The 12,007-nt window shown below is 53.2% G+C and overlaps 1 protein-coding gene across 1 annotated transcript; it reads right to left on the bottom strand.

Annotated features, from left to right (window-relative positions):
- Nucleotides 1-1,966: 1,966 nt before the first annotated feature.
- On the bottom strand, nucleotides 1,967-8,807 carry HMGB3 (high mobility group box 3). The gene is made up of 5 exons (XM_070462764.1): nucleotides 8,683-8,807; nucleotides 3,812-3,966; nucleotides 3,393-3,532; nucleotides 2,802-2,976; nucleotides 1,967-2,377 (listed from the first exon to the last, which is right to left on the bottom strand). The coding sequence occupies exons 1-5, from the start codon at nucleotides 8,726-8,728 to the stop codon at nucleotides 2,237-2,239; spliced, it is 657 nt and encodes a 218-aa protein (XP_070318865.1). The 5' UTR covers nucleotides 8,729-8,807; the 3' UTR covers nucleotides 1,967-2,236.
- Between the last annotated feature and the right edge of the window lie 3,200 nt (nucleotides 8,808-12,007).

The following is a 12,007-nucleotide window of genomic DNA, read 5'->3' on the forward strand; positions in this document are numbered from 1 at the left end:
TAGGTTGCGTCAGGCAGCAGGCTCTTGGGTTGACAATGCCAAAGGCTGGAGGGAAGTGACTGGGCACAGCTAAAGCAGGCAGGGGCCACCGGGGAACAGATTCCTCCAGGCAAACCTCAGGACCAAGGTTTTTAAAATTAGTGGTCATTTTCTAGAACTAGAAAAACACATTTAGGACAAACAGTTGTGATGTGAGAAAGAATGGCTATGAATACAGATTAGAGACCCAGCCAGTGACCATGACCATGACCCTGACAGAGTGGGGAAGATACTACCTGCAGACAGCCAAGCTTCTCAGTAGTGAATTTTAAGAAAAGCACTTTCTTCTCAGTGTCATTAAAACACCTTGAGTGCTTCACAGCCTCCAATATGTACATTTGTGGATTAATGCCAGACAGGTAACACTCACCCCCAACACAGTCCCCTTCATTACTGCCAACAATTCAATGCACATACACAGCAGCACTCAAAATATTTAAGGTCACCATCTGCCTCGATGGCCATCACCCCTCAGCCCAACCTGGACAAAATGCTACACCTTCCAAAAGGAAATAAACACTGAAACATATAACAAGCCTCTTCAAGCTTAAGAACATTTTAACAACCATCTATATTCCAACTAAACAAGCTCAAACCATGGGTAGACCAGTCTTTTTTTTTCTGATGACATCTACTACTTAGAAGCAGTTGATGCCATCAGCTTGCCCTGCAGGTGCCCCTTGATGGAGCCCAGCCATCTTCCTTGAGGTGTTTGGTTTCTTGAATTTGGAGGGAAAAGGACACTGCACCCTCCTCCATGTAGCCCTCACTGGGGTCTAAGAGAGGATGCCAAGCTCAAGAACGCCTTGATCATTGAGCAAAATAATGTTCTACTATGAGTAACTGGGGCATGGGGGGGCATGGGTAAAAGAAAAAAAAGCCTGAAAGAACTTTTTTTTTGCTGTTTAGCAATGAATTTGACCACCTGCCCAGTGTGTGTGTGTGGGGGGGTGTAGACTGGGAGATTTAAAAAAAAGAAACCTAAACCAAAAACAAACCCCAGTAGTAGTTGGCCTCAACCTTAACCACCCACCTTCCTAAACCTCTGAGGACTGCTAAATCTTGTCTGTGACCTCAGCACCTACATTCAGCAGCTTAGACTTCACCTTAATGCCTTTCAGACACAAACAAAATCACGCAGTAGCTTCAAGACTTCTTTATCTCTGTCCTCAGTAGGTTGGCCACAGTAAGCTAAAGAGAAGTTATTTACCAGATTCACCAGGAGGCTAGTTACCAGATGCCATGGAGTGGGTTGTCCTCCTGCTAAGACTGCTGTGAGTCAGACATTTAGACTGTCATCATAGAGCACAATTTTAAAAATGTAATACTGTTTATTTAACTTCAAAAACATTTCAACATTCTAAACATACAAAAAAAAAATAACAGAACATTGCAGATCGTGTTTAGTACAGAAGGTTCTTGAACTTTCACTGGTGCAGTGGCTCTTGGCTTTGCTGACAATGAACAGTTCTACAGTTTGTTTAAAAAAAAAAAAAAAACAACAGTTTAAAACTACCGCACTTCAACTAAAAAGGATCCAAAACACTTCTCATGCCTGCTGACCCCCCTCCCCTTTCCACAGCTAAGAATGGCAGCGGGATGCTATGTCGCTATATACAAAAACAAGACAACCTGAAGCTAAATGGATGCCCACTGCAGTATCCACAGGTCCAGCCCCGCAGTGCACGCCCTGAGCTACGGCCCCTCCGGAAGGCATTGCCCCCACACAGCCTCCACACCAAGCAAGGAGCATCAAGAGTGTGTCTCGGTTGCTTTGTTCTTTTTACAAACTATAGATATGTACAGTTGAGAACTCGGGATTTCTAGCCAATGACCATAGAATTAACACACCACCTTACAAATTAAAAAAAAAAATGCCAGAAACATCTTTAAATGCCTTGTCACACCAACAGCAAAGTGCACAGAGTGAGGAGAACACGAGAGCCTTTTCATTTTAAAAATGTTTGGAAATATGTACAACTTTGATACAGTTTCCAGGTGCTCCAGACACCCATGGCCACTTAATGTAAACCACTTACAACTGCTAGAGCACGTGGAGAGACTAAGATATGATCATGAGCCAATCGGGTGATTAAACCTAATGAGGGCAACAGACACGTCTTGGGTGAGAGGTGTGTCAATCAAGGCGCTCCCTACTCTAAGGTATTCACAAGGAGACAGATCAACAGTTTTTTTTTTATTCATCCTCTTCCTCCTCCTCCTCCTCCTCGTCCTCCTCCTCCTCCTCTTCATCTTCCTCTTCCACCTTTTTCCGGGCAACTTTAGCAGGACCCTTGGCGCCATCAAACTTCCCTTTAGACTTATAGTCTGCAACATCCTGGAAGGGAGACACACATTGCAAATGAGTCAAGGGTAGAAGCAAGCCGTCCCCACCCCAGGAGAATGTACGGGAGGAAGACAGGGCTGCCCTTTGAAGTATTTCTTTCCAGATTCAAACTGGGTTCACAGCCACTCCAATTGCAGAGTGCATTGGTGTTCACGTGCTCTCGAAGTCCAGTGAATAAGCACTATCTGACCCTCTGCTGGGGGCACCCCCATATGATCACATTTTGAAGCCTGCCTGAAAAGCTGTCTCAGACACAACCATCTGTCAGAAGCCGGACCACCAGTATACCAGGCGGATCTGGCATGGAGACGAGGCCTGCAGCCTTCCACCCCCAGCCCAGCCATGGCAGCTGACCGTTCACCTTTCCAGGCTCCCAGAGGCCCCAGCCTGTGCAGGGTACACTCTAGTCCCTCACCTTCTCATACTTCTCCTTCAGCTTTGCTGCCTTGTTGATGTATGGCTGCTTCTCACTGTCACTTAAGTTATTCCACATCTCGCCCAGTTTCTTCGCCACATCTCCAATTGAGATGCCAGGGTTTGTAGACTTGATCTTGGGACGGAATTCAGAGCAAAATAGGAAAAATCCAGACCTTGTGGGGAGAGAATTGTATACATCAGGGGAGAACCCACCAAAATGGGAGCTGAAGTCAAGATCCCATGTTGCACAATATTACAAAGTTGCGAGCACTAGAATACCTAAGAGGCTTCAGAAATATATGGTGCTTTGTCAGTTACTGGAAAAAGGATAGAGAAAACACCAATGGACACCAACCCCAGAACTGGGCTATCTGACCCCTTCCCAGTGGAAATGCCAACAGCCAACCACCATGCATGCGTACAGTTCATGAAGACAGCCACAACCAGGAATTTCCCTGGCCCTGCATTGTACAGCTCAAAGTATACATTGTTTTGCTGTGGTATTGCAACATCTTTTTAGGTAAAGTTGTCTTTTTAAAAATGCAGAAGGAAAGCTCTTAACTGCTATCTGAATCCTATAGCCACTTACGGTGGTCTCTTGGGGGCATTAGGGTCCTTCTTTTTCTTGCCTCCCTTAGCTGGTCCGTAATCCTTCATTTCCTGATCATAGCGCACTTTATCCGCCTTTGCCATCTCATCAAATTTCGACTTCTCTTTCCCGGACATGGTCTGCAAAACACAGGACCTGTTAAATTCCTCAATGCAGTGAGCACATACCTGTTCAGCTGTCCTGTAATTACGGTGGCAACTGCAAGAATCACTTGCAAAAGGGGATGACAGCCTTAAACCCTTGTACAATCTTCAAAAATAAAACAAAATTCTAAGGAGAGACAAGATGAGTCTAAGTAAAGAGAAAGAAAACAGCCACCCGGAACTACACTGGAAGTCAGTAACCAGAAAGTGTGAAATCCAACTAAGAGTGGCTGGAAAGATACAAAAGAAAAATACCTTCCACCTCTCAGAGCATTTCTTGGAAAATTCAGCAAAATTGACAGGGACCTCTGGGTTTTTCTTCTTATGTTCCTCTCTGCACGTCTGCACAAAGAAGGCATAAGCAGACATCTTGCCCTTTGGTTTTTTGGGATCACCTTTAGCCATCTTGACTGATGAAGGGAAGAGAGACAAAGAGAAACAAACACAATGAACATATGCAAGATATACCAAAGGTGGCCGTTTTGGAAGAACCCTCACCCCCATCCTGCAGCCACTCTAGCAGCTGAAGGCAGAGTAGGGAGGAAATCAGTTTCACTGTCGCTTGTCATTTAACTTTTGACCAGCATGAAGTGCGCTGGTTTGTGAGTTACTTCTCCAGGAGTGATCAAGTTCTCCAAATGGAACCGACCCAAGTTGGATGGTTCTGAGCTATATTGCGACTCAGAACTACTACGTTTTGCAAACTACAATTCAAAAGTGGGAAGGGCACACGGAGGACACCTTGGTAAAGGGTGCAGGCGGGTGGCAGAAGCTTGCAACCAACCACTTCAGGCTAGCGGGTCATCTGTTTTACTATGTTAGAGACAACAATACTGTTGCCACTGAGGATTACAAGACCAAACCAGGAGAACTGTAAATAAGGAACACTTGAAATTTCACTATTTTTGATGCGTGCTGGCTTATAAAAATGGCTTTTACAAGAAGAGTAATCTAGCAAGTGAGCAGATCTCCCTTGTACTATTTAGTTCCAATCTGTATCTTCAGCATTACCTAAAGGGGGAGGGGAGACCGAAAGGGCTAGTCTTGCCCATCGGTGAAAAGGCAAGCATGTCCAGCCAGGAACACTTTCTGCAAAGTTTCCAAATCAAAATGCAGCTGTGGCGTGTCATCGTCCCTGTCCCACCCCCCCTGCTTCCCGCCATCTTTTCCTTTTCCCACACCCAAGGTCATCACGCTAAATTCAAGCGCTCCTCTTCCCTGGGAGCGACCGAGGGGCTGAATCTGGGCCCCGCGGTGGCGGCGCGGGTGCGGCGGCGCGGGTCGCTGGGGAGCCCGGGGCCGGCCACGGACGGCCGGGCTCGGCCCCGCGCTGGGTCACTCGGACACGCAGAATTCACCTTCCATTTTGTCAAAAGCTTCCTGATGAAAGAAAGTGCCCCTGAAATCCGCCACTGCCACCCCCGGGGGACGCACGGAGCGGGGGGCGGCGGCGGCGGCAGCGCGCCGGGGGCGCGGAGCCGAGCGGGCAGCGGCGGTGACCGCGGCGCCCGCCGCGCCTCCAAGCTCCGCTCGCTAAAATGGCTGATCCGCGCGCGGCCGGCGCGGGCGGCGGCGGCGGCGGCGAACAAAGCGGTCCGGGCTCCGCCACCGCCGCCGCCCGCTCGCCAGCCCCCACCCCGCCCCGCCCCGCCCGGGGCTGCGGGGGCCGCGGGCCGGACCCCCCGCCCCCGGCGGCGGCGCGGAGCGCACTCCTCAGGATAACAAAGGCGCCCGTGCGGCCATGACGCTCGGCCGTGCAGGGGCCCGCGGCAGCGCCCCCGGCCCTCCACGCCGCCCGCCCCAGGCCGCGGGCGCTTGGGCCGAGGCCGGAGCCCGCCCGGGTGTCCCCGCCGCCCGTCCGCCCGCCGCTCGCCTGAGCCCAGCGCCGCGCCGCGCCGCGCCGCGCCAGCCATGTTCGCGGCGGCGGCGGCGGCGGTGCCCTGCGGGCAGGAGATGAGCGGGGGGAGGCCGGCCCGCGCCCCCCCTCCCCGGGCCGCCGGGCGCTCCCGCGACGGCCATGTTAATGCAGAAGCAGCAGTGCAGCCCCCCGGGGCCGCGCGGCGCCCTGCCGAGATCGTGAGCGAAGTTTGCCTGTGTCGTAGTCCCCGGCGGGCAGCGGTCGCCCGGCCTCCCCGGAGTCCGTCCCGGGCGGAGAAGCACCGGCCCCCTGCCCCGGTCCACCGCCCGGCGCCGGGACGCGCGCCGCCCGAACCCGCAGTCGCCCCTTGGCTCGCGCCGCCGCAGCTGCCCGAACATCTGGCTTCAGAGGGGGCCAAGGTCCCTGGGCCGCTGCCCCGGGGGGCGTCGGCCAGGACGGGTTCCGCGGAGGGAACGCAGCCCCAACAGTGGGGAGCTCAGGTTGATGCATGGAAAAGTTGAAACACCTGAATCGCTTTTTCCTTTCCGCACCTATAGCAAAGAGGGGAGGCGAAGGGGGCGGGAAGGGCGCGCGGAGGAGAGGCAGGGGGCGGCGGCGGAGCGCGCTCGCGGCGGCGCGGGCCGGAGGAAAGTTGTGCGGGCGCTGCTTCTGCGGCGGCGGCGGCGGCGGTGGTGGCGGCGGCGGGCGGTGCGAAACGTACCTGTATTGTTCGCTAGTCTGGGCAGCGCAGGGCACGACGCGCGGCTCAGCGCTCCACAGCCTCGCGCTAGCTGCCTCCACGAGAGCCGCCTGATTGGCCAGCGGGCTCCGCCGTTTAAAACAACCTCCTCGCCCGGCCATTGGCTGCGGGCCTCATGAATATTAAACAGGCGCGGGAGCCCATTGGGCGCGGCCGCTGGGCTCATTCATTCAAACAGAACAACCCGCCGGCGCTAGCTGCCGCGGCAAAACCGAGGAATAATAATAATCTCGCTTGCCCACTCCCCGCGCCCCCCGCCCTTTTCGCACCGAGGTGGCATCTCAAAGGACTTTGGAGAGGTAGCTCCGCCATTCCCTGCGGCCTCGGCCTCGGCCTCCGGTGTTTGGAGGGCAAGGTCGAGCCGGGTTGCGCTGCCCTCTGCTCCTTTTGAGCCGCGGCCTCTGCGTCCCGGGTCCCCTGTCCCCTAGGCAGCCCCACCCACCACCCCTCACCACAGCCACCCGCCCCGGGACAACTCCGAGATCGTGAGGGTCGACTGTCCTTCACCTCCACCGAGTTCCGCCGCGACTCTGCTGCAGGGGCCTTGCGGCAGGCACCTAGCTCTCGTAAGCCCGGCGGAAAGCAGCTGCTCGCTCGAGCAGGAAAGCTGCTGTGAGATCTCAGGGTTTCGGGACTCGCACCCCGCCTTAAAAGAACCGATTGTGCTCCCGAGGATCGCGCTCGTCTAGGCTCTTTCCACTAATTCCCAGAAAGTCAATCTGTGCTGCAATTGCGGAACCAGCGAGGTAGGTGGGCTAGAGGACGAAAACGGAGTTTGGCATAAGGAGAGTTTGGCATAAGGGAGTAGTAGTAACTTTATGGGCAGGGAGTCAGTCCCCTATTTACCACCTCAGTTTAGGCCCGCGTTCCCTTTGCTCTTCTGACACACACCCTATTGAAGAATAAAAGTTATTGGAATGAATGAATGGAATTTGACCTGGCCTTGGTTTTGTCACTGGGTGGTATGGCTTTGAGGAAGTCAGATCTTGGGGGGGGGGGGGGGGCGGAATTAAGGCAATGATTTTAAAAGAGGGAGAGGGCAGTGTCACTTCTAACGGATGTTGGGAAATGTTGCTGCTGGAATTTAATAGGCGAGGATGGCCAGAGATGCCAAATGTCCTGCATTGTACAGGAGAGTCGCTTAGGAGGGAGCAATGTCCCATTCCAAATGCTAGTGTCAGCCCTGCTGAAAACTGTCTGAGGGTCCCTTTCCTCTTGAAGATACCGTGAGCCTCCTGGAAAGAATGGAGGGGAAAAAAGGAAAGCTGATAAAAGGAGCACAGTTCAAGGGTTGAAATTTGGAGAAAATAGTGGAAGAGGTATCATGAGTTATTCTACAGATATTCCCTTTCTAGAGCACTTTGAAAGCCCAGGATACTCACCTATTAATAATTTCCATATTTATAAATGAGAGCCACCTGAAGATGAGTTTTTGAAACACTGTTTCCAGCAACTGTGGCTGAGTCTGAGCTGTACAAGGGAAATGACCTCAGAATGAACCTACCTCCCCACCCCCACCCAGCTCTTGCCAGCTCCTCAGAGTGTCATGACTTAGGCTGTGGCCCTGTAGCTGGCATTGCTGGGCTTCAAACGTTAGGGATCCACTTGGAACCTAATGAAGGCAAAGACAGTGCCCTTTTGCAAGAGCCACAGGTATCAAAGTCAGTTTCTTAGGTCCCCAGTTTACAGACTCCTCGGAATGCAGACATCTTAAGGCTCTTTCATCTAATCCCCTGCCCTGTTAAGAGTGAGCTGAGTGCTCACCTACCTTCTCCTTGCATACCTCCATTCACAGTGAACTTACCACCTCCCTTCTGGGTTGTCTTCCATCTGGGCCTATCTCTGAGCCCTGGGGTCACCATCCTACACACAGTCTAATCCCTTATCCTTCAGAGATTGCACAGCAGGCCAAGTCTCTTCTCCAGGCTGACGGCTCCAACTTCTTCCACTACCAGGTTCTTAGAGTCTGCTACTCTCAAGCCACTCTCCTGTCTTCTGTTTCTACCCTTCCCAGAGGGAAGCAGGGCCTCCAGTTATAGTGTGACCACTCTCCAGAGTGCCCTGGCCTCTCAGTGTTGTCAGGCCTTTCTAGGCCAAAGATATGAGGTGGGACAGAGGCCTCCTTCTGGTCTGGCCATTGCCTGGTGTCCTGGTCGTAATGGGAAGCTGCCCTTAGCAGTTGGAAGCACCAAACTGGGAACACCAGAATGGTCAGACTCAGAGCCCGTGGGCACTTCTTAACAGACCCCTGAGTGGCTGGTGAGGGTCACACTCATAAGCACAGGGAAGTCACAAGCAGCACATGTATACAGACTCACACACACACACCTGGGCACACCTAGGGCATTCACAGACGCAGCAGCTTGAAAGCCAAGCCAGAGAAGTAAGAGTATCTCCCTGCTGGAAGAGAGCTTAGAGTAAGTCGTGCCCAGACACCACCGTCAAGATCCCCTCTTCCCACCCACTGCCAGAGCCCTGCCCCTTGGTCTCTGATTTCTGTGTACATACCTCGAGTGACAAAATTTGTCTTTCTTGTCAAAGGAAGACTTTCCATGTCTGCTCCTGAGCAGTGTCTTCTCTTAACCAGTTGAGGCACTTGGCCTGAAGCTGCAACCTGTGGTCACTGTGAGCAGAACCAACAGAGAGTGACTATGACATCACCGAGCCGTGTCAGAGGTCTGCAGATGGTTGCCATGGTTCCCTGCCCTGACCCCCACAAACACACCTATGGCCCAAGTCCCCATGTCTCCCTCAGGCCCAGTCTCCCCAGTTTCTCCATTCCTTCCACTCTGAGTCTCAGTCTGGAGGCTCCTCACAGTTTGAGTTTCTCCTCAGCTCAAACTGTCCATAACAGCAGCCTGAGCACAAAAACTCTCTCATAACTCAATCCCATGTACATATCTTGAATGTCTACTCATAAGTAACAGAAAGGAGATAGGATGAAGGGGGGGCTGGGGCTGGAGGGCAGGGGAGAGGCAGTAGCTTTGGGCTCTGTTACTGACATTGTGGTGGGCCTTCTGCCATGTCACCTCAGTTCCCCCAGTCCCAGTGTCACGTGTCAAAGGTGGTACGACCTACCTTCTCCACACTGGCCATTGTCCAGTCCACTGGTGAGGAAGGGTAGGTGTGAGAGTGATCTGGTGGTCACGTATAAAAGGCCATCCAGGGGAGGCTAAGAATCAGCCTGGAGGGGTATAAAAAGTGACAAAGTCAGGGGTGAGCAGACATGGCCCAGACTCAGGGGTTCCAAGGCACGTTGCCTTTTCTATCTGCAGCAAAATTCAGCACTCGGTGGCTTGGCTTGGGGGTAGCTCAAGGTGCTGGAGTGTGCTGAGCCCCTGCCTGGGCCTCCCTGGAGTACTTTAACATCAGTCCCCTAGGAGGCCAGGCCCGTCCATGCAAGGGAACCTCAAACCAGAATCCCATAAGCCACTCCACTGCCTGGAGATGTCAGGAGAACATTCAAAGGAGATAGGCAATATGACAAAGTGTGGTAAAGAGGTTTCCATTCAGTTCCTGTCAGTTCAAGACCCTCTCCCCCTGCCCCTAAATTAGGAGTAATCCTCATCATTCAACACAAATGAAACCCCAGTCCCTTAGACCTCACCCTACCCTAGGTCTCCATCTGAGCACCCAGGGCTGAAAGTAACATCCCTGAGGCCCAACCTTCACTGACTGTGAAGATCCCCAAATGAGCAGTCTTTCACAAGGGATCTGGTGGTGGTGGTGGTGGTGCTGGTGGTTTAATCACTAAGTTGTATCCAACTCTTGCAACCCCATGGACTATAGCCTGCCAGGCTCCTTTGTCCATGGGATTCTCCAGGCAAGAATACTGGAGTGGGTTGCCATTTCCTTCTCCAGGGGATCTTCCTGACCCAGGAATTGAACCCAGATCTCCTGCATTGCAGGTAGATTCTTTACCGACTGAGCTATGAGGGATCTAGGAGCCTTTATAAATTTCCATCTTTGCAGGTAGGGAGTCTTTAACTGCAAGCTTCTAGGCCTTCCCAGGGCCCCTGCCCACCTCTGCTGACTCCCAGGGGAGCTGGGGCCTCCTGTCTCCTCTCCCCCTCAGGTTGTGGGTGGGAATTACCTTCCAACTGTACTCTTTCCAAAGAGAGGAAAAGTGCTTTCCCAGAGAGGGTTTCTGACACTCTTCTGATGGGTTGGATGCAGAGGGCCCCCCAGGAGTTGGTGGCTGAGCAGGGGCTGGAAACTGGGTCTCTTGATTGACCCCTGGTGTCACGCTCGTCTTTCTTTAAATAGCTCAGCTCCATGGCCATTGGCAAGGTGGCAGGGACAGTCAGCACCCTCAAGAAGAAGACAGGTTGCAGGTTGGGAACAGGCAGCTAGGGCTAGCCTATCCCACCTCTCCTGCTCCCAGGGCCGTGGATCAGGCCACCGGAGAAGCCGGTGCTGTTTAGTGTGACACGGCCACACCAGCTTCCCAGGTGGCAGTCGTGGTAAAGAACCCGCTTGCCAATGCAGGAGACACAGGAGATGTGGGTTCGATCCCTGGGTTGGGAAGATCCCCTGGAGAAGGAAATGGCAACCTACTCCAGTATTCTTGCCTGAGAATCCCATGGACAGAAGAGATTACAGCTCATAGGGTTGCAAAGAGTCGGAAATGACTGAAGGGACTTAGCATGCACACACACACACACAAGGCCACACCAGCCCCACCAGGCCCACTGGCTCGCCTTTCAGTGGATGACTGAAAGAGGAAGTAGGTCAACAACCAAAAGACTTCCTCCACATTTACTGTCCACACCACTGCTTTGTGGGCACACAATCCTAACCACATGAGCCAATGCAGAGTCAAGGATGCGCCAGGTAGACCAGGGTTCCTGGGAAAGATGAAGATGAAGTGAGAGCCTGCCCTACCAGCCCCCCAGGCACCCAGTCCTGGGAAGGCTCTAGGGCAGAGGGAGCATTGAGGGGCAGGGAGGGGAGGGAAGGGGACACTCACCTGTCAGGCCTTGAAGACTTTCTCCACTATTGGGCAACCCGGTCTACACTACCTCTCCCTGGACCCCCTCCCACCTAGAGCATGGCAGCAGGTTCTCAGAATCCCCCCCCCCCCACCTCTCCTAATACCGCAGGCCATTCGGTACCCGCCTGAGCGATACAAAGGCCTGGCTCTGACTCATTGAGCAGCTAATGGACCAATGTCCCCCTCTTTGGGAAAAGTTACAAACTGTTTCTCCACACCTGAACCAGGGGGATTCCTGTGGTGGGGAGAGGGGGGAACGAAAGATTGCCATTCTTGAGAATGGGACCGGTGTTGCTGCATTTAAAATTTGCCCCACGCCCTCTTTCTGGGCCTAAGTTTAGCATCATGAAAAGGGGAAGCAGTGACTGGTCCCCAGCATCTCTTCGGATATCACCGTTCTTAGGATGGCTGGTGGGGCTTCACAAAGAGAATGGTTCTCCTATCTTCACCTACCTGCTGCTGCTGCTGCTGCTAAGTTGCTTCAGTCGTGTCTGACTCTGTGCAACCCCATAGACGGCAGCCCACCAGGCCCCTCTGTCCCTGGGATTCTCCAGGCAAGAATACTGGAGTGGGTTGCCATTTCCTTCTTCACCTACCCCCCCCCCAAAAAAAAAAAACCTGAAATGTGGCCTAGCAAAGGCCCTCCATGCACCCAGTCCCTCTGGGAGGAGGGCTTTAGAAATGAGCCCAGTGGATGGTGTTAGAATCTGACTCTGATGAGGATGGCACTTATGATCACCATACATACCATCTCCCCCACCAGCTTCAATCTGTGTCTGCCCAGCAACTGGGGGCATCCTGGTAAGTCTGAACCTGCCCTTCGTCCACTAAGGACACTCA

The sequence above is a fragment of the Odocoileus virginianus genome, unplaced genomic scaffold, assembly GCF_023699985.2.
Source record: "Odocoileus virginianus isolate 20LAN1187 ecotype Illinois unplaced genomic scaffold, Ovbor_1.2 Unplaced_Scaffold_13, whole genome shotgun sequence".
In the NCBI taxonomy this organism is placed as follows: Eukaryota; Metazoa; Chordata; class Mammalia; order Artiodactyla; family Cervidae; genus Odocoileus; species Odocoileus virginianus.

Bases quoted from the DNA above. Each gene is read 5' to 3' on its own strand.
- HMGB3 (XM_070462764.1), bottom strand. From the start codon at position 8,728: ATGGAAAGTCTTCCTTTGACAAGAAAGACAAATTTTGTCACTCGAG. The intron at 3,533-3,811 runs GTATTTTTCTTT...TGTGTTTTGCAG, and splicing joins AATGCTCTGAGAGGTGGAAG to ACCATGTCCGGGAAAGAGAA. The intron at 2,977-3,392 runs GTAAGTGGCTAT...TCTCCCCACAAG, and splicing joins AATGCCCCCAAGAGACCACC to GTCTGGATTTTTCCTATTTT.